General features: G+C 44.1%; 1 protein-coding gene across 3 annotated transcripts; it reads right to left on the minus strand.

The window, feature by feature from the left end:
* Positions 1–135: 135 nt before the first annotated feature.
* LOC135238479 (serine/threonine-protein kinase 38) lies at positions 136–23,622 on the minus strand. 3 transcript variants are annotated; one of them, XM_064306402.1, is made up of 14 exons: positions 23,466–23,622; positions 19,302–19,445; positions 17,458–17,509; positions 15,144–15,266; positions 14,891–14,974; positions 13,998–14,121; positions 13,255–13,409; positions 11,542–11,644; positions 10,896–10,957; positions 7,902–8,019; positions 6,276–6,399; positions 5,852–5,947; positions 5,498–5,592; positions 136–4,918 (listed from the first exon to the last, which is right to left on the minus strand). In XM_064306402.1, exons 2-14 carry the CDS (start codon positions 19,430–19,432, stop codon positions 4,779–4,781), a joined length of 1,407 nt encoding a protein of 468 aa, XP_064162472.1. In that variant the 5' UTR covers positions 19,433–19,445; positions 23,466–23,622; the 3' UTR covers positions 136–4,778. The 3 variants fall into 3 exon arrangements, with proteins under 3 accessions (XP_064162472.1, XP_064162470.1, XP_064162471.1); XM_064306400.1 differs by having other exon boundaries at positions 11,527–11,644; XM_064306401.1 differs by lacking the exon at positions 23,466–23,622 and adding an exon at positions 23,384–23,408 and having other exon boundaries at positions 11,527–11,644.
* Between the last annotated feature and the right edge of the window lie 950 nt (positions 23,623–24,572).

The following is a 24,572-nucleotide window of genomic DNA, read 5'->3' on the forward strand; positions in this document are numbered from 1 at the left end:
ACTTTTCTGAGTGTGCGGTAGTTCTCTTTATCTACATTCTTTTCTAAACAAATGGATATTAATCAGTCGCGTGCCACTGTTGCAGTCATACGGCGTTAGCAGGGATTTGCTAGGTGCAAATGGATGACACAGGAGCATTCTAAACAGTGGTGTTTTATTGAATGCTTTTGAAAGCCCACCCACATTTGAATGCTCACGTCAAAGAAACAATCTTCTTTCTCGTCATGATGGACAGGTACAGAAACTGTATATGTTGGTTAACCATAAGAAATATAAATTAAATACACAAGGGCACATTCAAACGGCATCAACCAAAGGCAGAAAGGCAATCACAACAGTATATTTAATGCGTAAGGGTTGGGGAAAGTTCTCCCTGGTACTGTAAGATACATGCCCCAGTTCTCAGATGTCCATGCACATGATGGTTTTTTTTTACTTGAACCATTGAAACTCCCAAGCCTACCAATACTGTTAAGCTTGTTTAACATGACACACAGCCTAAGGTATACTTAAGCAGTAAACTCAAGAAATGGGTTACTGTAGTGTTTATGAGGCATTGATACCTGTGTATCAAATGAAATAAGTGGTCCAATGGAAGCAATAAACACAAGTAACTGCATAGATTTAAATAATCTGATCAACGGAAGCAATCGGTACAAGTGTATAGAATTAAATAATTGGACCAATGGAGGCAAGTGGAAATGGTTCAAAAGGAATAGAGTTGGGACACATTTAATGTTAACTTGGTCATTGTTTGGTGACATTCGTTCCCAATATGTCATGGCCTAAATGGAGCTGAAAACAGAATCCTGAGCAGACAGTCTGGCACATTTTACAGCTCTCTTTAAAATGTCAGTATGGTTTAGGGAACTGGTTAAGAAAAGCCCACGACTGCATGACTGGTCAAAACTGGCCAGATGAGAGTGGGAGTTGCTCTCACACTATGATTACATCAGACTAGGCACATGTGAGCCAATCAGGAAAGCAGAGAGCGTGAGCCAAGTTCGACAACACACCAAACTGCGTTTCCCTGGACGGTGGTCACGTGACGTCCGACCCCAAACAGGAAATGGAATGCAGTCTCGCACCGTTTCAGGGGCAGAACCGTGGTTGCCATGACTTCCGCTCTCCACACATAGCCCGCCACTGGGCCGACATTCTTGTCTCCAAACGGTGTGACTACACCAACAGTGGAATATTTCTGCCCTCACTCAGGTCTCCGGTGACTGCCCCATTCCTGAACAGGGGACAGAATGTGCCTCATAAAACCGAGATGTGCTATTTAAAACCCTACTCGCCACACCACATACACCACGTCACCGAACAGAGTAGCACGACTACCATTGCGGGTTTGTGTGTGAGCATATCAGTATTCTTGCGCTTGCCTGTCTCAAATTTTTAATGAGAAAAGAATTGCGGGGTGGGGGGGGGGGGGTGGGGGGCACTGGACCCAGAACTATAGAGCCTATAACGTGCACTGCATTTACTGACACAGTGAGACATTTTGAGACATTCATTTTCAAAATTAATTTTCAACTATTTCAAAATTTGCCTCGTCCTGATTGTGAAAATATCTTCCACAGATACCACAGATACTTCCAACACTTGACTGCATGATTGTCTCCTCTGCCAGAGCGGTCTCTCATTCAGAACAGCAAGCAGGCAGTGACAAAACAAGACAATGTCACATCAACACAAATTACTTTTCTTTTTCCTCCCGTAAAAAAATATTCCTGAACATTCAAAGCGAACAAAATTTTAAAATAAAATATTTTGTGTAACAGTTCATCATGCAAATTTTTTAAAAAAAGGACAGATTATTTACAAAGACAGCTTTGTCCCTCTATGGCACAACAAATCTTTAAGGTAAAGACTGCATTGATTTAGCATTTCAAAACTCATCACTCACGCTACGCAATCACATCACTACAGCATGTTGAAGGAAGGCTCCGCTATTTGTATATACAATCAAAGAAGTGTCTGCAAGCCTTGCTAAAAAAAAAAAAGGATTTTGTTTGCAAGTTTTAAAAAAAGTAAAATACACCGCCCAGATATCAGATTCTTGGCAATGCTTAAAAAGTGAAATATTGTGCATATAAAAAACAAACAGGAAGTGTAATTAGCCCTACGTGAGCAAGTAATACGAAAGGATATTATTATTACATTAAGCACAATGTAACCTGATGTTACATTCGGTTAAGTGATGGACTGGATTGCTCGCCACAATATGACCGACGTCAGGGCTTCACAATCCTGCTTCTTTGAGCAGTGACATCTTCAGAAGCATATTTTTCAATACTAACACAGCTTAGGCCAGAGGGCTCAGCTCAAGATGTAGATCAAATGAACTGGACGGTTAAGTGCTCCAGCGTAACAGAATCCTATTTGCCCTACAGGGTACGGCCAGGCTGATCTAGCCTTTCAAGAACTGTCCTCTGTTGCATATACAAATTTTGGTACAGATTGTCTCAATTTCTTTGTTATAGCACTAGTTTTTAAGTAACAAGCTTTCCATTGCAGGGTGTACACGCTGGTATTGCTTCAGATCAGATCTCAGAACTCTATATATAAACTCCCAATGAATTCTGAGTTAATCTCACTGGAGGAACGGCTGAGCCAGGAACTGCAAAGACTAATCACTCCTCAGGGTACAATATATAAACTGTACACCTTCCAGTTCTCTTTTTTTTGGCATTTGTACCTTTAAAAATAACACGACCATTCTGTTAAAAAAAGAAAAAAAGAAAAGGAAAACAACGAAACGCGTTTCACTCCATATAAAGCACTGTCGTGATCTTAAAGGTCTTTCTACACTTTCTATCAAAAAAAAAGCTGCCATTTCAGGAACTTTAGTTTGCATCCTGAAGATCTTATGTGATCTTATGTTTTATATTCTGGTTAATATAGTAAGTTTATGTTGGTTATTACTTGTACTCTACTACAGAGAGAATACTGCTCATTTTCTGCAGTGCAAAGTGTACACTCATCCCCATGTCTGTTGAGACTCGACAACATAATTCTGCTTAAACTGTGATATTAAATGTGATGTTTCCCTTTTTGGCAGAGCTGTTCTTTTCAAAAGAACTTTTCCTCAAGCACGTAATTGCAGCTTTTTATGCAAAGCTGTGCATTAAACAAGAGCTCATGATTTCATGATGAAAATACCTAGGCATGCAAAACCAATCAAATCATTCATACAAACAAGATGAAAAGTGCTCGAGTGTTGTGAAAAGACAGGTACGGGGGCAAACAATATTAACATCAGAGGAAGCCTTACTTAAAAAAATATTTAAATCCCCTCTAAGACACCACCGTTTACGCACATCACAGCTGCACACGTCAAATAAAGCGTGTTCAAAACGAACTGCAGAGTGAACTGTGGGAATGATGGGCTCGCTCATCTAACAGAAGCAGAAAGACAGCCTCTCCACGAATCACCTGCACACTCGCTGGTCAGGAAGTGCTTCAGGCAAAGGGCGCCTTTGCTAAAAATCTGTATCAACGCCCGAAAGCGCAGATCTAGCCGGAGGATTTAAAAAGCCCGGCCAGCTGCCGACGCCACGGAGACACCGTTCTTCTGCGACGAGCACTTGGAATGTGGAACCGGAATGTGGTGGAAGGTTCTCGTGGTCCTGTTCCTCACGCCGACGGCCGTCCGATTTCTGAGCGTCGCTTGGCGACGCTCCGTATGACATCATAGGAATGACGGGAAAATTCAGGAGTGACTTTTTTTGCTGCCGGTTGCTGACGGTCGATGGACTGGGAAAATTGTTCAATCCCATGGTGGCGCTCCAAGCAGCAGCTGCGTTAAAAACCTGAATCTCTACAGTAATCTCTCTCACGTCTTTGGTTAGACACATCAATTACACAACATCACCGAGTTACAGCATGTATCTACGCAGAAACATCAGCCAAAAGAATGTGGATGAGCAGGGAACTGTCACTTCAACTACTTAAATCAATATATTCCCTGAAGAACTTAGATGCTGTATTTCCACAGCATCTTTCCTTTTTTTTGTCATGGAATGAAGCAAAGTGTCTGAAGAAATCCTGATTCTGTTAAGCCATTCTGACAAGCACCTTTGAACTTATTATCTTAACGGGGGGAAGCATATTCTGGAGGGTAAAGGAAATGCGAAGATAAGTAGCCCTTGATTCTAAAAGCAGTATCATGCCACGGTGTCCAAAGCCAGGCTGTGCATAGGGTCCCCTCACTGGTTTAGACATGGAGAGCAGGACTGCTGGAAGACATGGAGGAAGCCCCCAAGGAGGGCCAGTTCAGTGCTGGTGTAAAAACCGGAGCTGCAGCCGGAAGGGGGAGCAACGCCTCGAGAGGCTAAAGCAAATAAAACTGCTAAAGCTCCAAGCAGCCCAAGCAGCCGTGATGTCGTTAACCTGTTAGCCAATCGATCGCCATAGGTTCATAAGAAAAAAAAAAAAAAAAAACGGTCATTTTCAAACATCCCGGTACCAAGGTGGAGACTGGACTTGCGATTCATGACGTAGGTGATAGGTGGTGTACGGGGAGAACCCCCAAATGACTCCCTGGTCTAATGAACTTAAATGAAGGCTTCTGACTGAGACCAAGAGAAAAAAAAAAACAATAAAAATCAGGGCAGTGTATCCGAACTTGAGCGCGTCTGAAGCTGAGGGGAACAGGGCGCAGCTCCGTGAGCCACACAGGTGGAACAGCAGCAAGGGAGGGGCAAGAACAGGCTGGGACAGGTTCGGGGGGGGGGGGGGGGGTGGAGACACAGCGGGGCTGTGTGGCTGCAGGTCTATCGTTTCCCTGTCTTCATGTAGGAGGGGATGACACCCCTCACCGTCAGCCCCTCGAAGCGTTTGTAGGTGTAGTTGACGAAGACCCAGTCCTTGTTCTTGTACTCTGCTTCTGTGTGATTGGTCACCACTGCAGACGCTGGAAAGAAGGACCAAGAGGACTTTTATAACAGACATCAATGATCAATATATAACACTTTATGGGGGATTGTAAACTATGTACTGCAGTTTGTATCATGTCCTGTGCTAATGAATCTCTTAAAGAGTTTGAAAGGCTTTCCAAAAACCTCAAGAAATGGAATTTATTTTCAGACTGAATCAGGGGTTTCTTATGTCAAGCTTCAGTGGTCTTGGGGAACCCGATTTAAATGCTGCTTTTCAATTTACAGGACTCTGCTCTAATAAAAGATAAAAGTTACTTTATGTTTTATTAGCACATGAAGCCTGACCCTAACTTGGCGTATCTGCAGTGTAGCTAACGATGTTCCTGAAACAAATGGCTAACCCTGATCCACTCATAGCAGCACTGTCTCTTCTTGGGTGACGCTACAGCCAGTTACGACCCACTCTGCCCAAAGTTGTCACTGGAATGGTTAGAAGTTCATTCCAGACGGTAGAGAGTGTCTCGGTGCTATGAATACTGTTTAAGCTGCAGCGCTGCGGTTGCAAAATGGCCCCCCAAAAAAAAAAGAATCAGGTAATGACATCATCAGGTCACCTGTTGGCTGGAGTATGTCTGACTCTGGGAATTCGTCAAAGTTGGACGTGTCGTCGATGCTTTTGATCTCGATGGGGATAGCGGCAGGCCTTTCCCTGTGACACAATCACAGTAACGTCATGTTCACAAACCTTAACCCCTTCATACAGAAATCATATATAAGGCACCCATTCACCCTTACTTGCTTAAATACTCATTTTGAAGTTGCGTCTGTACAGAATATGTTCTTGGCTTTGTGCTATAGTTACAGCACAGAGACTCAGTATCTATTGTCCCAGTTATGTAAGCATCAACACACCCTTGGCTCCACTGGTTATTTCCGTGCAGTGTGTTCAGGCGGGTGCTTCCGTGTACCTGATATGGTCGTAGTCCACGCCCTCAAAGAAGGGGTTGCGCTTGATCTCCTCCACTCCAGAGGCCCCGATTCGATGCTCCCATTCACAGCAGAACCTACAAGGGGACAAGTTTTAAAAACATCTGTAAAAAAATCAGATAAATCAGTACCACAGTCTGCACTTGGCCGGGAAAGTCTGGCCTTCTCTCTCATGCCTAAACTAAACTGTCACAAATAAAAATAACTGAAAAAAACGGAAAAAAACAAGCCTAGCTAAGGCTAACAATGAGAAAACATAGATCCTGATAATATCATCCACACAGTCTTGTTGAGGCCTGCTTAAGCACAAAAATGACAGTGCTAACAACCCAATACTCAGTGAGTCAGTAAGGGTGTTCCCTGCCATACAGGTGCCCCAGGCTGGGCGAAGAGTCTCAGTCTAACCTGAGGATGAGGTCCTTGGCCTTCTCAGAAATGGGCACTTCAGGGGGGAAGACCAGAGTCTCCCTCCAGTTCATCACCTTCTTGTAGGTCTCCTGGGGTGTTTCCGAGCAGAATGGAGGGTACCCTGGAGGGAAAGGTAGGTAGAAACAAACCCCATAATCAGTGCGATAAAACACAGGAGGTTTCGAGTCTGGGGGAATGCAGCTTTCAAACATGTAACGGTTGAAGGGTCTCCAGTGGGCCTTCAGGCCAGGAACTGGAATTCCGGGAATGGGGGGGCGGGCCAGGAAATGGAATTCTGGGAATTGGGGGGGGGGGGGACAAACAAAATTGGGTTTTTGCATCATAAATTTAATTAGAAATGACAAATGTTCCATGCGCTATCCTGAACAAGCAAATGGGATCACTTAAGTCAAACTACCGTTCCCTTCACAATGCCTGGTTTCCGGGCAATCTTCCAACTTCACGGGAAGCTTGTGAGAATACTGTAAGCAGATGTGGATCGAGAAATAAAGTGGCTCTACAAGTGGAACGCATAAAAAAAACCTGCTAGCTGTGCATAATAATAATAGGGCTACAGTAGCCTCGGCTTACCGCTTTGTTTATTTGTGGTCAATTACATTCAGCAAGAGTTCCGTATGCTCACTTCATGTTATATTTAAGGCTGTAAGCAGTGAGAAAATGCTGTAATAAACAACCATTTCTTATGCTGATGTTTGGGTCCGTGCATTCTACTTATTAGCGTGTTGCGCTGAAGGCTGTAAGCATGGTTTTAAATGGCTTGCACGTACCTGCAGTGATATCCAAAATTAATCAGCCTCGCTAAAAATCAGCCTCGACACAACAAGCTCGCACAAGCCAAAACTGCACCGTCGCTCATCTTGATTCACCGTTACCGTCAGCAGACCAGCTGTGGCTTAGTGGCTTTAGTGTCTCTGCCTCATCGGTTTAATCAGTCAGTGCATCCCACTGTCATTTTCTAAAGCTCTAAAAGCAAGCTCAGATAATAACAGGTCACATTTCCCCCAAGCGCCTTCTCATGCATCCGCAGGGCTCCTTCGTTTTGTCAAACCAGCGAACCGGGGAACCTTTCAAGTTCGTGCAAACATTAGCGTCTGGGCTAAGGCAGCACATGCACATTACTCGGCTGGAGAAGCAATTATGGACTGCAGGCATGACTGACGCTCATGTACCACTTGCTCCACTTTTAGGATCAGGCCAGGCCAAAGTAGCACTAAAATAATACTCTATTTGAACAAGACAATATTTCATCAATGGGTCCTATTAGCGGCTTCAAATATACGACAAATATACGACACTGCAACAGTGTTTCAGAACAAGACAATTCGCTATGGTGTAAATTTTGTGCTAACAGAATTTGAATTCAGTAAATCTGAATTAGTATTTCATAATTTGAATTTGGTTGTCAGATTTTAGAACTGAATGCTGTGATTTGAATCTGAATTTCAAAAACTTTAAACTTGTCTGGATCGCCTTGAAACTGTTTTTTTTCCCCAGTATTCAGTTGAAATATTCATGTGCAGGTAATATATGGTAGGAAATGGGAGTAATAATAACAGTTAACATCTTGACACTGCTTAAATACTGTGTTGAAACCGTGCTTACCGATTAGCATCTCGTACATGATGACACCCAGGCTCCACCAATCACAGAGCTTGTTGTATCCGTTCTGCATGAAGACCTCAGGAGCGATGTAGTCGGGGGTTCCCACCGTGGAAAAGGCCTGCGGGAAGTAAGGAGCGAAATGGTGGCTCCTGCTCTTTAGGCTACTGAACACAATCAAAAACAGCACGTCTTCATTTCCAGACCCGGGTCAAATACGTATTTGTTTCAAATATTTTCTGTGCTCTATTGATCTAGCCTGGTATAATTGAGCATGCCAATATGAACAGAAGGTGGGGTTTGCACTTTTTGAGAGCATTTCATTGGTTCCAATACACCAGACAAGATCAGTATGCATAGAAAAGTATTTGAATCTAAAACAAATACGTATTTGACCCAGGTCTGTTCATTTCATAGCCCCCTTTTCCCATACTGTCATAGGTGCTTTCAGCTGTATGCTGTTTGCCTTCAGTTTTGTCGTCTACACGTTTGTCAGCCAGACCTGGTAAAAATGTAATTTCCAATGAATATGCTTTTTATGAATATGCTTGAAATCATCAAACAGGAAAAAAAACATGGGAAAAAAAAGCACACACGCACACATACATGGGTTGGACAAAATATGGAGTTTAAACAGGAGCTTAACATCAAACTACCTATATTGTTTACTGTGAAAACTTCTCGACATTGAGACACAGATAGCTAGTCCTTTGGTAGCCACTCACACACTGCTAATAATAACCGAAGGACAGCAAGTCAAGAGGCTAAACAAAGACGATAATGGCGGGGTCACTGCTACCTGCTATTACAAAATATAAGTAATTGCAGCCCAGCGTGTCTCCTTGTGAGGGCATAACTGAGCCTGTGCAAACAGGAGATGGGGAACAAGAGTCAGGTCTTTTGAAACACTACTTCTTTCCTCATTCAGAGTATACAGCCGGTACAAACTGAAAAGGCAAGCTTCTGTTTTTTTAAAAAAGGAAACCGTTTTCTGGCTGGCTTCACCATGAGGAAATTACATCACTATAAAAAGATATTTTAATATTCCCTAATGTTGCAACTTGGTACAAAATACTGCAAGCGATGCTGCCCGATTACAGTTTTTTTTTCTGTCTAAAGACTTAAAATGCCAAACACCTACTTAGCACAGTGTTTGAAAATACGCACGTCAAATATATCCTAAACTCAATTTCACAAACAAATACACAATACTTATGCATTTAACACAGGACAGGGGAACTCATGGAGGATCAGGGGGGGATTATCACAGTGGGTGTCATGGGTGTGACAGGGCTCAGTTTTGGGTGGAGATGCTGGGAGGTCACGGTCCACACCCACGGCGAGTTGACATTGGCACAAGTGTCTAATTACGCCTGTGCTTTCCCTACCAGCAGGTGCCGGAAACTCAGATGGAAAAAGTCCCATCGTCGCGCGCCCAAAATGCTATCATTTCCCAGCAATTCTAGATAAATATCTCCACTCAGCATTCTGTGAGGGCGAGGAACCAATATTTCATGCGTTCCTGCCCACAATGCATCTCTTTGAATTGTGTTCAGCATCTTTCCGTGAATAAACTCCAGTCCGTCTCTGAACTGCGTTTCGTGTGGCTTACGACCTCTGAATTTAATTATTCTGTCTGTACTGGGCTGTTGTACTGAAAATTTTGAGTGTGTATAAAAATGGGTTTGACTGAAATGCAGACATATGCATTTCTTTCCATTTCATACACCAACACAGTAAGCATGTTCACTGCATGGACCTTCTTACAGCAGTAATAGTTTCTCTTGTCTGGAAACATTTTTACATATACACGGCAAACTGCAGTCTACAACAGCCCCACGCACATGTAATATCCTGACTGCAAACCACCAGTGTACCTGGTGTGAAACATCCCAAATTAAAAATTTGACAATAACAAATGGGTTAAAAGCACACGCACGCACGCACACGCTCGTGCACACACACACACACACACACACACACGGGTTGGGTTGGCCTTCCTAAATAGAAATTTTTTATCTAGGAAGGCGACACAGCGGCCTTTCCTGTTCCCCTAGAGCCTTCCATCATCCAAAGTAATTAACAGCCGTTTGATTAATTAACGGCTGTTTGGTTGTTTGACCACTGATTTAAAACAACCCCATTTAAATCCTTAATGAATCTAAATGCTTTGTCAATATACATGGCTAGACAAGTAGCCTCATGTACACAGAAATACAGTCATCTATGAATATTTAGCAATGACAGCGATGTTGTGTCCCAGTAGCAGCATTTAAATAAATTTAAATAAACAGGCGGGGTGTTGGGGGGGAAAACCCGATGCGTCATGGTAACAGTGTGGTCGCGTACGTCTGAGCAGGAACGCAGTTAACCGTTCCTAGAATAATTATATCACGCTGCGGCGACGCAGCGCACTCCTGAGCGGTTTTAATAACCGTCTGGGTTAGCTCCAGAGGCCCGGAACGCTGGCGTACAAGAACCATTCCGCTGTCGCAGAACACCTTCACGAAGTCGGAAATATAGAACAGCAGAGGGAAATTTACTAATATTGTTTCATGAGGCGTTGCTTTGGATACCACAAAAAAAAGATTTCCTGCAGAAAGGGAGAAGACTTTCCCCCCTCCCACCTTCCGCTCTGGCTTTCTTGTGGCCCCCTACAACCTTTTCAGTCATTTCAGGGCTCTGCTGTACTCGTATCATATGTAATACTTTATATCTGCCTCCATGCACCAGTCTATGCTCTCATTAGTGAAGTGTGTGGCAACCTGAGGTCGTAAAAGGTTTTTTACAAATAAAAATGAATTCCTACACTGCTATGACAATTCCCTCCCAGCATTAAACAAAGCAAAGGAGAGGATGGAGAACTGAAACATTACGGAACCCCTTCGCTCCTGGATGAGGTCATCTCCTCGCCACATAATCCGCCTACGGAGAAAATGAAGGTGCTGTAGCGAGGGCGGTGTGGGGGGGTGGGGGTGGGCGGAGTAAAACGCTCACCAGCTGCCTCCTGTTCCTCTTCCAGGTTTCGGCCTTCCTCTTGGAGTTCATGTTCTGGAGGGCTGGGGATGAGGACGTACACGGATTTAAATGAGGCGTCCAAAGAGACGGTTCCCGAGAGACACCCAACAACATGGCAGCTGGACACGTGCAGGGCCGAGTGACCTCACATCACATGTGGGAATGAGCATCAGGAAAACAAAACTTTTACGGGGAATACTTCTATGTGCGTCAGATACCCATCACGCAATGCAAGCTAGGCATGTGGTACTTACATTACATTTATTTGGCAGACGCTTTTATCCAAAGCAACGTACAATAAGTGCATACCGAAGGTCATTGAACAACAACAAAACACAGGTCCGATAAGGTACAATACTCATTATGTAACAGTTATTCATAGCCATGAGCACATTAAGTCCAGTTCACACAGTAAACATTACTCTTGGACCTAACCTATGCTAAGTCAAACAAGGGGTCATGACAAGATACAACATCAAGATAATGACACAAAGTACAGTAAGTGCTGGACGTAGGTACATGTAACATGAGAGTGGCACAGGGGGTACATGTGTAGCAGGAAAGAGGGGGATTTAGGTGATTAAAAATGATCCAAGATTGGGTACCGTACAGTGTGCCTGCTTACTGAAGTCTGTGGAGAGGCTGTGGTTCAGGTTCCTGTAGAACTCGGTCCTGTGGGCTTTCTTCAGTCCGGTGCACAGGCCGAAATCGGACAGCTTGACGTGGCCCTGAAACAGATATGGGATGCCTCCGTCAGATCGAACACGTCAAACTCCACTGGGTACACCTGGGGCGGTTTATCATGCACGGTTAGTGATTAGGCACGTACTGAAACATCGATGCATCCATGAATCGCAACGCAAACGTCACGATACAACTGCATCAATGATTCATGAGTAAATCGTATTCGTACTGTGAATTAAATCGTTAATTCACATGGCAATCTTTTATTGAGATTGGCGTATTCAGCTTCATTAACGTTCCGTTCCGTTTTAGCAGACGCTCTTATCTGAAACAACTTACGCAAATTACGCGTTCAGACATAATCCATTTCCACAGCTGGATATTTTTGCTGAAGCGACTCAGGTTAGACACACTGCTCGAGCAGCTCCCCAACTGGGAACTGAACCCACAACAGCCTTAAACGTACAAACTGGGTTCCCTGACAATAATACCACGCTGCCGCCCTACAGTTCCAGTGCAGAACTGTAAATTCTCTTGTTGACACCTGCAGTGACGGGGCGACACTGGGTGTTGCGAGTGTCTCATCGAGCACCCAGGAAGTGGGAGGGAGGAAGCTCGCCACCTGAGACGTGACTTCAGACGAGGCTCAGCGCACCAAGAGTTCCAGTGTATTTCAGCAGCTGGGAAACACGCGGGTGTCTTTTTCACACAAGGCCTTAAAATGACTCATTTCACAAGAACAGTCGGCGTTAAAAAAAATTACGTCACAGAGCACCAAGGTGTTCAGAGAATCCAGTGCAGCGCGGTGAGACGCTGGACTTGCTGTTATCTTTCAGCAAGCCACTCTATCTACAATAAATGCCCTCAGCACTAATCCAACCACGTGAATTTATTTACTGAATATGTACATAAATATCACATGCTGTCATAAAGATGTCTGCTAAACAAATAAAAATAGCAACGTAGCAGGAAGCGCAAGGCACCAACCCAAAACTATAAATTAAGATGGAACTGCAAACTTTTCTGAGTACCAGTTTCAATACTAAATGCAGTTGGTACCTATCCAGTCACTGACACTACATACACCTAACAGTGGTATGCATTACCCTGGCTCAATGGTCGACCGTCCACAGTATTCAATGCGCAAGGCCGTCAAAATAAAAAAAAAAAGAAACTGAAAAAATACAATAATCCCTTCATTTGTAAGACTGTTATATCTGCCACTTCCTGAGGTCGGAAGTGTGATGAAAGAAGAGATGAGAACACTTACTGTCATACTCTCCCACACCCACTCAGACATGCAGCCACAGTGCTGAACACTGATGGCTGTGAGAGATTTAAAGTGACAGGTCACCCAAAAGTCAGCGGCATATTTTTTTTGCCTCACAATATAATGTACCATACGTTTCAGAGAAATAGCTGTCTGCGCCTGTCTATGCGTGCGTGTGTGTGCATGTGCATGTGCGTTTGTATGCGTATGTGTGCGCGCGAGTGTGTGTGGTTTGTGTGTGCGTGCGAGTGTGCGCGAGTGTGTGTGGTTTGTGTGTGCGTGCATGTGTGTGCATGCCTGTGTGTGTGTGTGCGTATGCGTGTGTGTGTGAGTGATCTGTACATGCACACATGCCGTACGCGTCTGTCTGAGGAAGCGCCTCACCCTGGAGTCCAGCAGCAGGTTGTCAGGCTTGATGTCTCTGTGGATGAAGCCCAGCTGGTGAATGGAGTCGATGGCCAGCACGGTCTCCGCGATGTAAAACTGCGTCTCCTCCTCGCTCAGCGTGTCCTTCTTCATCAGCAGTGTCATCATGTCACCTGTAGGGGGCGTGCCAGGGGTCAGGATTACTATACTCAGCGTGGGATACCGTTTATGCGATAGTGAGCCGGTGTGTATACACACCCTGTTAATATCACAGTATCCCCACAGGTGGCTCTGCCAATCTGAAGCAGGGCTGCCCAACCCTGTTACTGAAGATCTACCGTCCTGTCGGCTTTCACTCCAACGCTACAAAAAGACTCCTCAATCAACAGCTAGAGATCTCATTGGACTGTTAGTAGAATCAGCAATGCCAAATCAGGGTTGAAATGAAAACCTAGATCTCCAGGAACAGGGTTGAGTAGCCCTGATCTAAAGCATTTAGAGATAATATTTTGTGTTGTGAATGGCAGCGTTTCCTAAACAGGATCATTGTATCCTGGTCTTTCCTGCAGTGGAGCTCTGTTTGTTGGTTTGATGTTTGCATTCTGGCTTTTTTTAATCACCCCATGTGTTAAGAACGTAAAATGTTTTTTCTTCTCGTTTCCACTCTGGTCTCTAGGTCAGAGGAGCTACCGTTTCTGAACTGATCTTAAATTAGCCCCTTAAACCAGCAGGTACCTGCGAGATAGATCTCTAGGTCTCACCTCCAGGCAGGAACTCCATGAGGAGGTAGAGGTTCATCTTGTCCTGGAAGCTGTAGAACATCTTCACCACCCACAGGCTGTCGGCCTCCACCAGGATGTCCCTCTCTGCGCGGATGTGGCCCACCTAGCAGCCACACAGGGTGTGTCAGGGCACAGTCTCCTTAGTGGCTCTGCTGCCATAAAGGGAACAGCAGGACCTGTTCTCCACAGCAAGACACTATGATTGATTCAAATAATAAAGTCATCGGTAACGTCTATCAATTTTAAGGCTCATGAAGTCTCACCATCCCTCCATTAGATAATGTGACACAATGGATATTCTTCATTTTTTTATTGTCAGCAGCATATCTGCATCGGCAGTTAAAAACTGCTCAAAATAAATTTATTGCCTGGGTTCCAAGGGCACTGAGAAGAAAAGCAGCTGTTTGTACGGCAAAGTTGAGACAGGGTCAAGACGTGAAATTTCAGAGCTCACATTTCAGACGGGGCTTTGCCACGCATAGGGGTACTCAATGAGCAGCATGAGCAAGGCCCCCCAGCTCACCCGCAGCTGGCTGAACTGATCGTGCTGTAGCCTCTGTACCCCACATTTGCTCTGGATTAACCAGCAAGCGACCTGCAGTACAACTCTGCAGTACGGACTCTGCAGTACGCATTCTGCAGTACGGACTCTGCAGTACGGACTCTACAGTATGCATTCTGCAGTATGCACTCTGCAGTATGGACTCTGCAGTGCAAACTCTGCAGCATGCATTTTGCAGTAAGGACTGTACAGTACGCATTCAGCAGTATGGACTCAGCAGTATGCATTCTGCAGTTCGGACTCTGGAGGACAGCTGCCCTCCAGACCTGTTCCTGAAGGTCATACGCCACGGGCCCCTCCCTCCTCCCACCTGTTCCTTCTCCAGCATGTCGGCCTTCCGGAGGATCTTCATGGCGTACACGTGCCCCGTGTCCTTTTTCTGCACCAATCGCACCTGAGAGAAGACATCCAGAGACATCAGTCACCCACAGAAACCTGCAGGCAAATCACGCCTCTTTAAAATGACGCTTTGGCATCTGTTCTAAAAGCCCGCAACAATTTGAGATGCAAGGTGGGGCAACATGAAAGAGACGGGGGAGTCCGGCTCAGATACGGGCAGTTACCTCTCCGAAGGCGCCACGCCCGATGACCTTGAGGGACTCAAAGTCGTCCAGGCCCAGCCGGGTCCTCTTCAGCCGCAGGAACTCCGTCTCCTTCCGGGCGTGCTGGGACCGCCGTAGCCTCTTCTGTAGCACACGGGACAGAGAGAGCGGCTCACACTCAGCCTGCTCTAGAGGGGCCTGTGTCCTTAAGCCCATTTACATACAGTAAGGGACAGACACAGCGGCTCACACTTAGCCTGCTCTAGAGGGGCCTGTGTCCTTAAGCCCATTTACATAAAGTAAGGGACAGAGACAGCAGCGCACACTTAGCCTGCTCTAGAGGGGCCTGTGTCCTTAAGCCCATTTACATAAAGTAAGGGACAGAGACAGCAGCGCACACTTAGCCTGCTCTAGAGGGGCCTGTGTCCTTAAGCCCATTTACATAAGTAAGGACAGACACAGCGGCTCACACATACTCTGCCCTAAAGGGGCCTGTGTCCTTAAGCCCATTTACATACAGTAAGGGACAGAGAGAGCGGCTCACACTCAGCCTGCTCTAGAGGGGCCTGTGTCCTTAAGCCCATTTACATACAGTAAGGGACAGACACAGCGGCTCACACTTAGCCTGCTCTAGAGGGGCCTGTGTCCTTAAGCCCATTTACACACAGTAAGGGACAGACACAGCGGCTCACACTTAGCCTGCTCTAGAGGGGCCTGTGTCCTTAAGCCCATTTACATACAGTAAGGGACAGAGAGAGCGGCTCACACTCAGCGTGCTCTAGAGGGGCCTGTGTCCTTAAGCCCATTTACACACAGTAAGGGACAGACACAGCGGCGCACACTTAGCCTGCTCTAGAGAGGCCTGTGTCCTTAAGCCCATTTACACACAGTAAGGGACAGAGAGAGTGGCTCACACTCAGCCTGCTCTAGAGAGGCCTGTGTCCTTAAGCCCATTTACATACAGTAAGGGACAGACACAGCGGCTCACACTTAGCCTGCTCTACAGGGGCCTGTGTCCTTAAGCCCATTTACACACAGTAAGGGACAGAGAGAGCGGCTCACACTCAGCCTGCTCTAGAGGGGCCTGTGTCCTTAAGCCCATTTACACACAGTAAGGAACAGAGAGAGCGGCTCACACTCAGCCTGCTCTAGAGGGGTCTGTGTCCTTAAGCCCATTTACACACAGTAAGGAACAGAGAGAGCGGCTCACACTCAGCCTGCTCTAGAGGGGTCTGTGTCCTTAAGCCCATTTACACACAGTAAGGGACAGAGAGAGCGGCTCACACTCAGCCTGCTCTAGAGGGGCCTGTGTCCTTAAGCCCATTTACATACAGTAAGGGACAGAGAGAGCGGCTCACACTTAGCCAGCTCTAGAGGGGCCTGTGTCCTTACACCCATTTACATACAGTAAGGGACAGACACAGCGGCTCACACATACTCTGCCCTAAAGGGGCCTGTGTCCCTATGACCATTTACACACAGTAAGGGACAGAGAGAGCGGCTCACACTTAGCCTGCTCTAGAGAGGCCTGTGTCCTTAAGCCCATTTACACACAGTAAGGGACAGAGAGAGCGGCTCACACTCAGCCTGCTCTAGAGGGGCCTGTGTCCTTAAGCCCATTTACATACAGTAAGGGACAGACACAGCAGCGCACTTAGCCTGCTCTAGAGAGGCCTGTGTCCTTAAGCCCATTTACACACAGTAAGGGACAGAGAGAGCGGCTCACACTCAGCCTGCTCTAGAGGGGCCTGTGTCCTTAAGCCCATTTACACACAGTAAGGGACAGACACAGCGGCGCACACTTAGCCTGCTCTAGAGGGGCCTGTGTCCTTAAGCCCATTTACATACAGTAAGGGACAGAGAGAGCGGCACACACTTAGCCTGCTCTAGAGGGGCCTGTGTCCTTAAGCCCATTTACATACAGTAAGGGACAGACACAGCAGCTCACACATACTCTGCCCTAAAGGGGCCTGTGTCCCTATGCCCATTTACATACAGTAAAATCCACCCAGGCAGATTATGCCAGAGGATCAATGCCAGGCAAAGCGTTCCTTCGGACACTCCATGTAACAAGGCTTTTGCCCATGGAGTGTCGTTGAAAATTAGCTCTTGAGCTAACTCTGGCACTGTACCATCTGACGCGACTGCGAAAATGTTGATTATTGTGTGTTGTCCCTTTTAAATAAATAAATAAATAAATGATGTGAACTAAGGCATAAAAAACACCCTGGGGTTCAATCTCAAATACTGTGCAGTGTGAGTGTGTGCATTTGAGCGTGTGTGCATGTGTGCGTGTGTGCATGAGTGCATGTTAATGTTCGTAACCGTAACTTACCTCTTCATCAGCGAGGCCCTCTTCATCCATCACCTTTTCCAGTTTCTGTTGCCTGGGAACAACAGACACAAAGGTGACGCTCTCTTTTCTAATACTTCACCCAGTGCTTACTGCTATAGTATTTTAACCGTCTACACTCTCAGAAATAAAGGTACACTAGATATACATTTTTGTTCTTTAAGGAACATATTTCCCAAAAGTACCCTGAAAGTACAATAATGTTCTGTTTGGGTATTAATAAGTACCTTTTACAAGCAAAAAAAAAAGGTACAAATGAATTATGTATAGTTGGCTAGGGGTACAGCTTTATGTACCTAAAGGGTACCTTTAGGCACTTTTTGGAGCTTTTTTCTGAGGGCGCATGAAAAAAGACCCAAAGCCTGTCAACAAAATCAAACCCCTCTCCTAATGCTGCTTCTGGGGTTCACAGAAACAGAGCACAAACAGCACAACAGCATCTTACATATCATTAATCCATCACATTATATCCATACTACATCCAATATTTACACTGTGTGTGTGGGGAATGTACGACACAATATAAAAATACTCATCCCACCATTAAAATGTTCTAACAGAAAAGGGGGGAAGGGTCCACAGCCATGTGTTGTGCTACAGTTTTGCATTATGCCCCCGCTGTAAACAGAAAGGGTTTGATGGGAGTGACAATATTCTTTGTCTCCACTTCCCCTTTAGGAAAGGCTGGCTTTGCGCCACAGTGAGCGGGTATCTGATCCACACACGACTTCCTCTTAGGGCCTCTGTGACTAACTGGAGTCTGAACGTCTCCCAGTGCGGTAAAAGTGAAAAATGGGCCCTGGTGCGGATTCGATTGTCAGCACGCCAACCTGCAGCTTCTTGGGCTAAACAGCAAAGCTCCACAGCAAAAACTAATAATGAGGAGGGGGGAACAGACACTGATTTATATGTGCTTACACATCTCCTGAGACCGCAATGTTTTCATTTTTATGCCTAATCTATATGCTTCTCAAAAGCAGCAGGACAGAGCAATGGAACAGAACAGAAAGGTTGCGGGTTTGAATCTCTGGTACACCAGAGACACAATGTACCAAATGTCACACGTTAAACTGCATGGAATGAAATATCCGACAGAAATAATAATAAATAATAATAATTATCTTTAATTGTGTGTGCGTGTGTGTGTGTGTGTGTGTGTGGCCGTGCGTTTGTGTATGCACACACGGTCTCTTGCATGTGCATGTAAATACATACACACACACACACACACACCATGTAAAGCAAGGGCAACTGCTGAGCAATTAAAGATTGCCCACCAGTAACCCTCAAGCAACATCAACCAATCATCACTTTGGCAATATCAATGCATTACCTTGAGCAGGTAATGCCACAATGTTTTACTGCCCAATTACAGTCCCAATTTAGGCTGGCCAGCTGGAGGTGCACAGCGTTAGCGAAGAGGACCTCCGTTTGGACTGCGGCACAGCAAAGTTGAGGTGCAGTTCCGCATTGGTGACTCAACACAGGGCAGGGATCTGAACAGAGGTCAGGCTTGGCCAGCCAAGCATTTATGTCCTCGTTTTGTACTCAAAACCTTGGTCTGTTACAAGCGCATCTGCAAAGCAGTCAACCCCCACCTCGACACCAAGTTAAAATAAGTGTTGATGAAGGGGACTAACAGTAACCAAGATTACCAAGGTTATCAAGAGAGGCACAGAAACACAGACAATTATCCACCACAAAGCCTAGACCTCTTATCAACTACCTTGTATGGTCAGGCAATTCCTAAATGGACAACAATGACCCTGACCCACCATTTGGGGGGGGGGGGGTGTTGAATTGGGGGGACGGGGGCTGTCAGGTACCTCATCTCACGCTCCTCGTGCTGGGCGATCAGGTTACTGTAGAAGTTCTCCAGGGTCACTTTGGCCATGGTCACGCGCTCTTTTGTGTGGTTACTCATTGAAGAGCAGGAAGTCTGACCTGTCATTGCCATGGTTACCTGTAACCTGCACAGGATGACACCATTGTCAGAGGAGCTGTGCATTAGAGCCAACTACTGACAAGACTTCTGACAGAGGCAGAAGAAAATTATTCTGGATCAAGCGTTTCTTTATCCAGACAGAAAATAAACACCAGCTCACATGGAACAGAAGACATCAGAGATGTTGTGAAAGAGGGGCGTGTTTCACTAAAAGCAAAGCGGATTCATCATTTCAGCTGTAAACCACACAAAAAGGCATAACTAAGCAGTAACACAGCAAGGCATGTTAACTTGTGTAGATGTGTTTTTTGCTTATTTGCTCCTGGAAAAACTGTAGACTATATTATAGAGCAGCAAACTTACGTACAGGTACACTGCTAAATATTATCTTCACACTATGAGTACACTATGGACGTGCAGACAATAGGCTTCTTTAATTCTAACATTCAAACGACAGGGTATCATTATAAATCAACAATTTAGCAGTGTTTACCTCTTCCTATTTACCTAACATAAATGAAAAATAATTAAATAATTCATCATTCAAAATAACGAAGTACCCATATTTCCAATTTAGGTAAAACAATATGTTCAACAAACTGAAATGTAATGCATGCCATGGTAAGGCCACCTTAATAATCTGCTTGCATCTAGGCTATATTTCATGGTCTCTCATCAGGATGTTACATTTAATCTCAAATGCATAACCATCTTTGCTAGACCCTCGCTGGAAAAACACTCCCCTGGAGCATTTATGCTGACCTTAACTGAGTAAATCATCCTGCAGTAAACATTAAAAAGTGAACATTAACAGCTTGTTACAATTCATTGCCTGCACTTCTGTTTGAAATAAATAACAAACAAAAAAAACTGCATCCAGGGAGAAGGGGGTGGTGGGGTGGGGGTGGGGGGTGGGGGTGGGGAGGGGTTACAGTCCATGCTTTAGAGCACTGCGATTTGCTCCCAAGACAGGACGCTCGCATTGCACAAGCCTATCAGAGCTGACGAAATGGAAAATATGCATTAATTATGAATTAGGCCACCTTTTACTGTCCTGCCAATGGCAAGGCCAAAGATCATGTGACCGCTCAGCGGCAGGGTGGCCTTTGTGTAAAGCTCTGATGTCACAAAACGGCAGCCGTCTGATCTACTGCTGATCAGTGGTTTGGGTTAACGACTCCCTTTAATCCTTCAGGACACCGTACACTCGTGCCTGCTGACGTGTCCGGCAGCTGTAGCTGTGGAGCGAAGGAGCTATGCGATAATGGACAGCACAATCTGATCAACAGCGAAGGAATATTCCGATTCAGTATGGTGGAGCTGCCTCTTAAGCAGTCTGTGATAAAATGTCCAAGCAAGGGCACTGCTGTTGTTTCATTGAGCTTAATGTACCTTAATTGCTATGGTGCAGGGGTGACCAATCCTGTTCCTGGAGACCAACCATCCTGCAGGTTTTCACTCCAACCCGAACAAAGCACACCTCATTCAACAACTAAAGATCTCGTCGAGCTGCTAATTATTAGAATCTGGTTTGCCAAATTAGGGTTGAAATGAAAATCTAAAGGATGGCAGATCACCAGGAACAGGATTGGGAACCCCCTGCTATAGTGTAACAAATGTAATTTAAATACATCTACAAGTACACAGACCATACAGTGCAACAATGGGTATGAAAAGCAGCATGTTGAGCATGTCCTTTTTGTGCTAAATTTCTAGCAATTACTGAATGATCTGCCAGTAAGATTAAGATAAAGCTAGTCAGACTTAATCATTTTAAACAACTCTGAAACAGCTAACAATGAACTAAATGAGTGACTCTCTAAGGACTAGGGAAACTCCATTTCAGTGGCTACAACAGTCAATCTTTCTGACATCTCAAAATTATGCAGACTTTGCACAAAGGGTCGCAATTTAGCTCAAACATCTAGGCAGCCGATCTGATCATTCAACCTTTAAAAATGTCTCAAGAGCAATGTAGATTTCAGCCTACTTTTTCTTCTTTTCAAAAAGAAGTCACGGAGTTAATGACAAGTTACTGGACTCTCTCGTGAGGGCTGACCCAGCCTCCGCAATGCTATTTCTCCTTTCTGGTTCGCCGAGCATGTCCTGGACAATCAGGGGAAGAGAGTGCCCTTGGTTTCACGGAGGAAGGCAGGGAATGAAAAAAGAGCAGCTCTCTTGGTACAGGTCATCCAAAACCAAACTCATGATTTGTGGTCAGTAATGTTAGGCTGAGGGTATCTAATTATCCCTAAGTTTAGACGAAGCACAAAAAAGTATATATAGAGGAATGTCAAATAGACTCCCTACCATGAAATGTAAAATGAAAAGCTTGGGTAGAGACAGTGTGTAACTATGTGCTCCCCACTAGTATTAACTTTTACCTCTCCACGGCCAAGCAACAAACAGATAAACAGCACAAAAAAAACTTCTCCTTCCACATCCACCTCCACCCTATTTTGACACCGTCTTCACAGTTACTTGTCTATTTTTGCCCTGTCAAAAAAGGAACTGAAACTGCATTAACCCATTAACCACAAGTTTAAATTTTCCTGTCAAAGTTATGCTGGCTTGTCGTATAGCATAACAACAATCCATACAAAGTATTCATGGTATGCCATAGCCTCTCACCCTTCATGATATCAATATCAATATTATTTATTTATTTATTTATTTGTAACTTTGAATGGTGTGCTATCTTGGCCAGGTCTCCCTCGGAAAAGAGATTTTAATCTCAAGGGTTTTCCTGGTTAAATAAAGGTTAAATAAAATAAAAATAAAAATGATAAAATGGACTATATTTTGGTTGCATTAAAATGTTTTTGAAGTAAACAGTCAGAGCTCATAGTAGGCTAATTATCCATCCTGACGATGTCCTTGTTGTTCTTTCCATTTACATGCATTCATGCAATTTAAGGAAAGCAACTATTAACATGAACTGGACTTTTGAAGGCCCACAACACAGAAATAACAGTTTATTCTAGGGCAAGGTTTCACAAAATTGGTACTAATCTCCTCCATGTATTCCTTTCCCTTTTTTTTTTTTTGAATAGCAGTCACCCAACATTAATGGACTGTTAAATTAATTACTAGTCTTAATTTGCCATCTGAAATATGTTCTTTGGATAATTTCTCAGTATGAATTTTCTATTTTGTGCTTTTTAGAATTTCCCTTGAAATCGTTCTTTAAACGAAGTCGCAATATTAAACGAACCGTCAACATCGCGACTTAACGATCTTATTTTGTAAAAGAAAATATTCCAACACATTAATAATATTGTAATAAAAATGAGAACAATTCAAAGCATGAACGTGTGAGAGTTTTTACAGCTACTTTATGTCTACACCATACGACAGACATACGGGCTGGCTAGGTAGGTAGTCTTTTGCTACAGACAACAGACTAATTGCAGATGGAGTGTATCAGTGAGTTCGTATGAGCCGCTTTGTTCTAGGATGCATAACTGCATTGGCTAACTAATGTTCTTAGATAGCTCGCAAGCTAGACAGCGTAACACAAGTTAGATAAATGTAAATATAGACAATTTTCCTAAAACTATTGGCAGCCAACAACACGTGCGCCTGAAATGTGGATTAACAATTGCCAAGCGAATGTTACCCACATAATGTCAACTTGACATAACGCGTTCGAATGCTAACGTTAGCTAGCCACATATTCAACGTGTTACAGTTATTTACCCAGTTACTTATAGTTAGCATAAGCTAGCTAAACGCTTTACAATTACGCTAACGTTAGCTTACTGACTGGGGAAAAAGCCATTGTTAAAGCCAGTTCTGTCAACTAATTAGCCAACTGGTTAGCAAATAAGCTAGCAGTATGATACTACAGTGCTATTGTTAATGGAAAATTTAAAAAGTTAGCCAACGCTAGCTTTATGGTCCGAATAGACCAACTCTCGGTTTAGAGCCAAATCCTGTAAAAGAGTTAGCTCATTGTTTTACCCAAACACGTGTGTGCTTGTTGTCCTGGCGCCACAGCTAATGTGCGTTAGTTTTAATGTTATTTTCTCGTTATTGTCCTTACCTCCGAGAGTTTGCCTCAGTCGCTGCCAGTTGGCTCCCTCTTCTCTTTCGTTTTTTGTGATGACGGTGTCCAGTACACTCCTACCAGGCGTTACTACAAGTAGACAGAGGGGTGTAACCATAGAGATAGGTACACCATCAAGAGATCAATGCAGCACTGCAGTGCGCTTCGCATCATGTGGCCCTTTTTTCAACTTTGGAACTTGTCTTTTGATCACGGTTACATCTCAGTAATGGTAATGAATGAATTAACTGTATTGATTTATTATTATTATTATTATTATTATTATTATTATTATTATTATTATTATTATTATTATTGTTATTGTTGTTGTTGTTGTTGTGTTCTTTTATTATTATTATTATTAGTAGTAGTAGTAGTAGTAGTAGTAGTAGTAGTAGTAATAGTAGCAGCAGTAGTAGTTGTTATTGTTGTTGTGGTAGGCCTACAGCAATACATATCAATAGGCTAGCTAACACAAATGAAATGAAATGAAAGCGGCCTTTTTAGTCATAAAGAATTTGCACACCATCATTTAAACTTTTTTTAGCATGTCATGCATAGCCTCTAATTAAAACTGATGCAAAACTGATCAAATACAAAGCCATTCCATTTTGCCCTCTACATCGATTCATAACAACTCACTTTGAAAACACTATTTTTTATTCTTTTGTGATAATCATTTTTTTAAATGTTCAATAGTACACCATCTTTTCTGAAAAACAGACTCAAATCTGCTTCAAAAGGAATCAAGGTCATAAAATGTCAAAATTAAAATACAAATACATACAGAACACAAGGGCTGCAGAAACAGCAAATAGCTTTTTTATTGGTTGTTTTTCACAGTAGCAGCACCCAGCTCGGCATCTCAACAGAGCTCTGTTCCTTCAAATAACCATAAAATTTGAGCAGATAATATTCGTCTGATGTTGATTATTGTTTTGAATTAGTAGGAGCAAGGGTCAAAGCTGATTACACAATTATGGATCAGCATTTTATTTATTAATTTGTTTATTTGCAGGGTAACCACATAGGTTTTAGGTGCACTACTGCCATCTAGTGTGCAGGAGCATGGAAAAGCAATTCAGGTAGATTTGCCCTGATCTT

This window comes from Anguilla rostrata, chromosome 13 (assembly GCF_018555375.3).
Source record: "Anguilla rostrata isolate EN2019 chromosome 13, ASM1855537v3, whole genome shotgun sequence".
NCBI classification, from domain to species: Eukaryota; Metazoa; Chordata; class Actinopteri; order Anguilliformes; family Anguillidae; genus Anguilla; species Anguilla rostrata.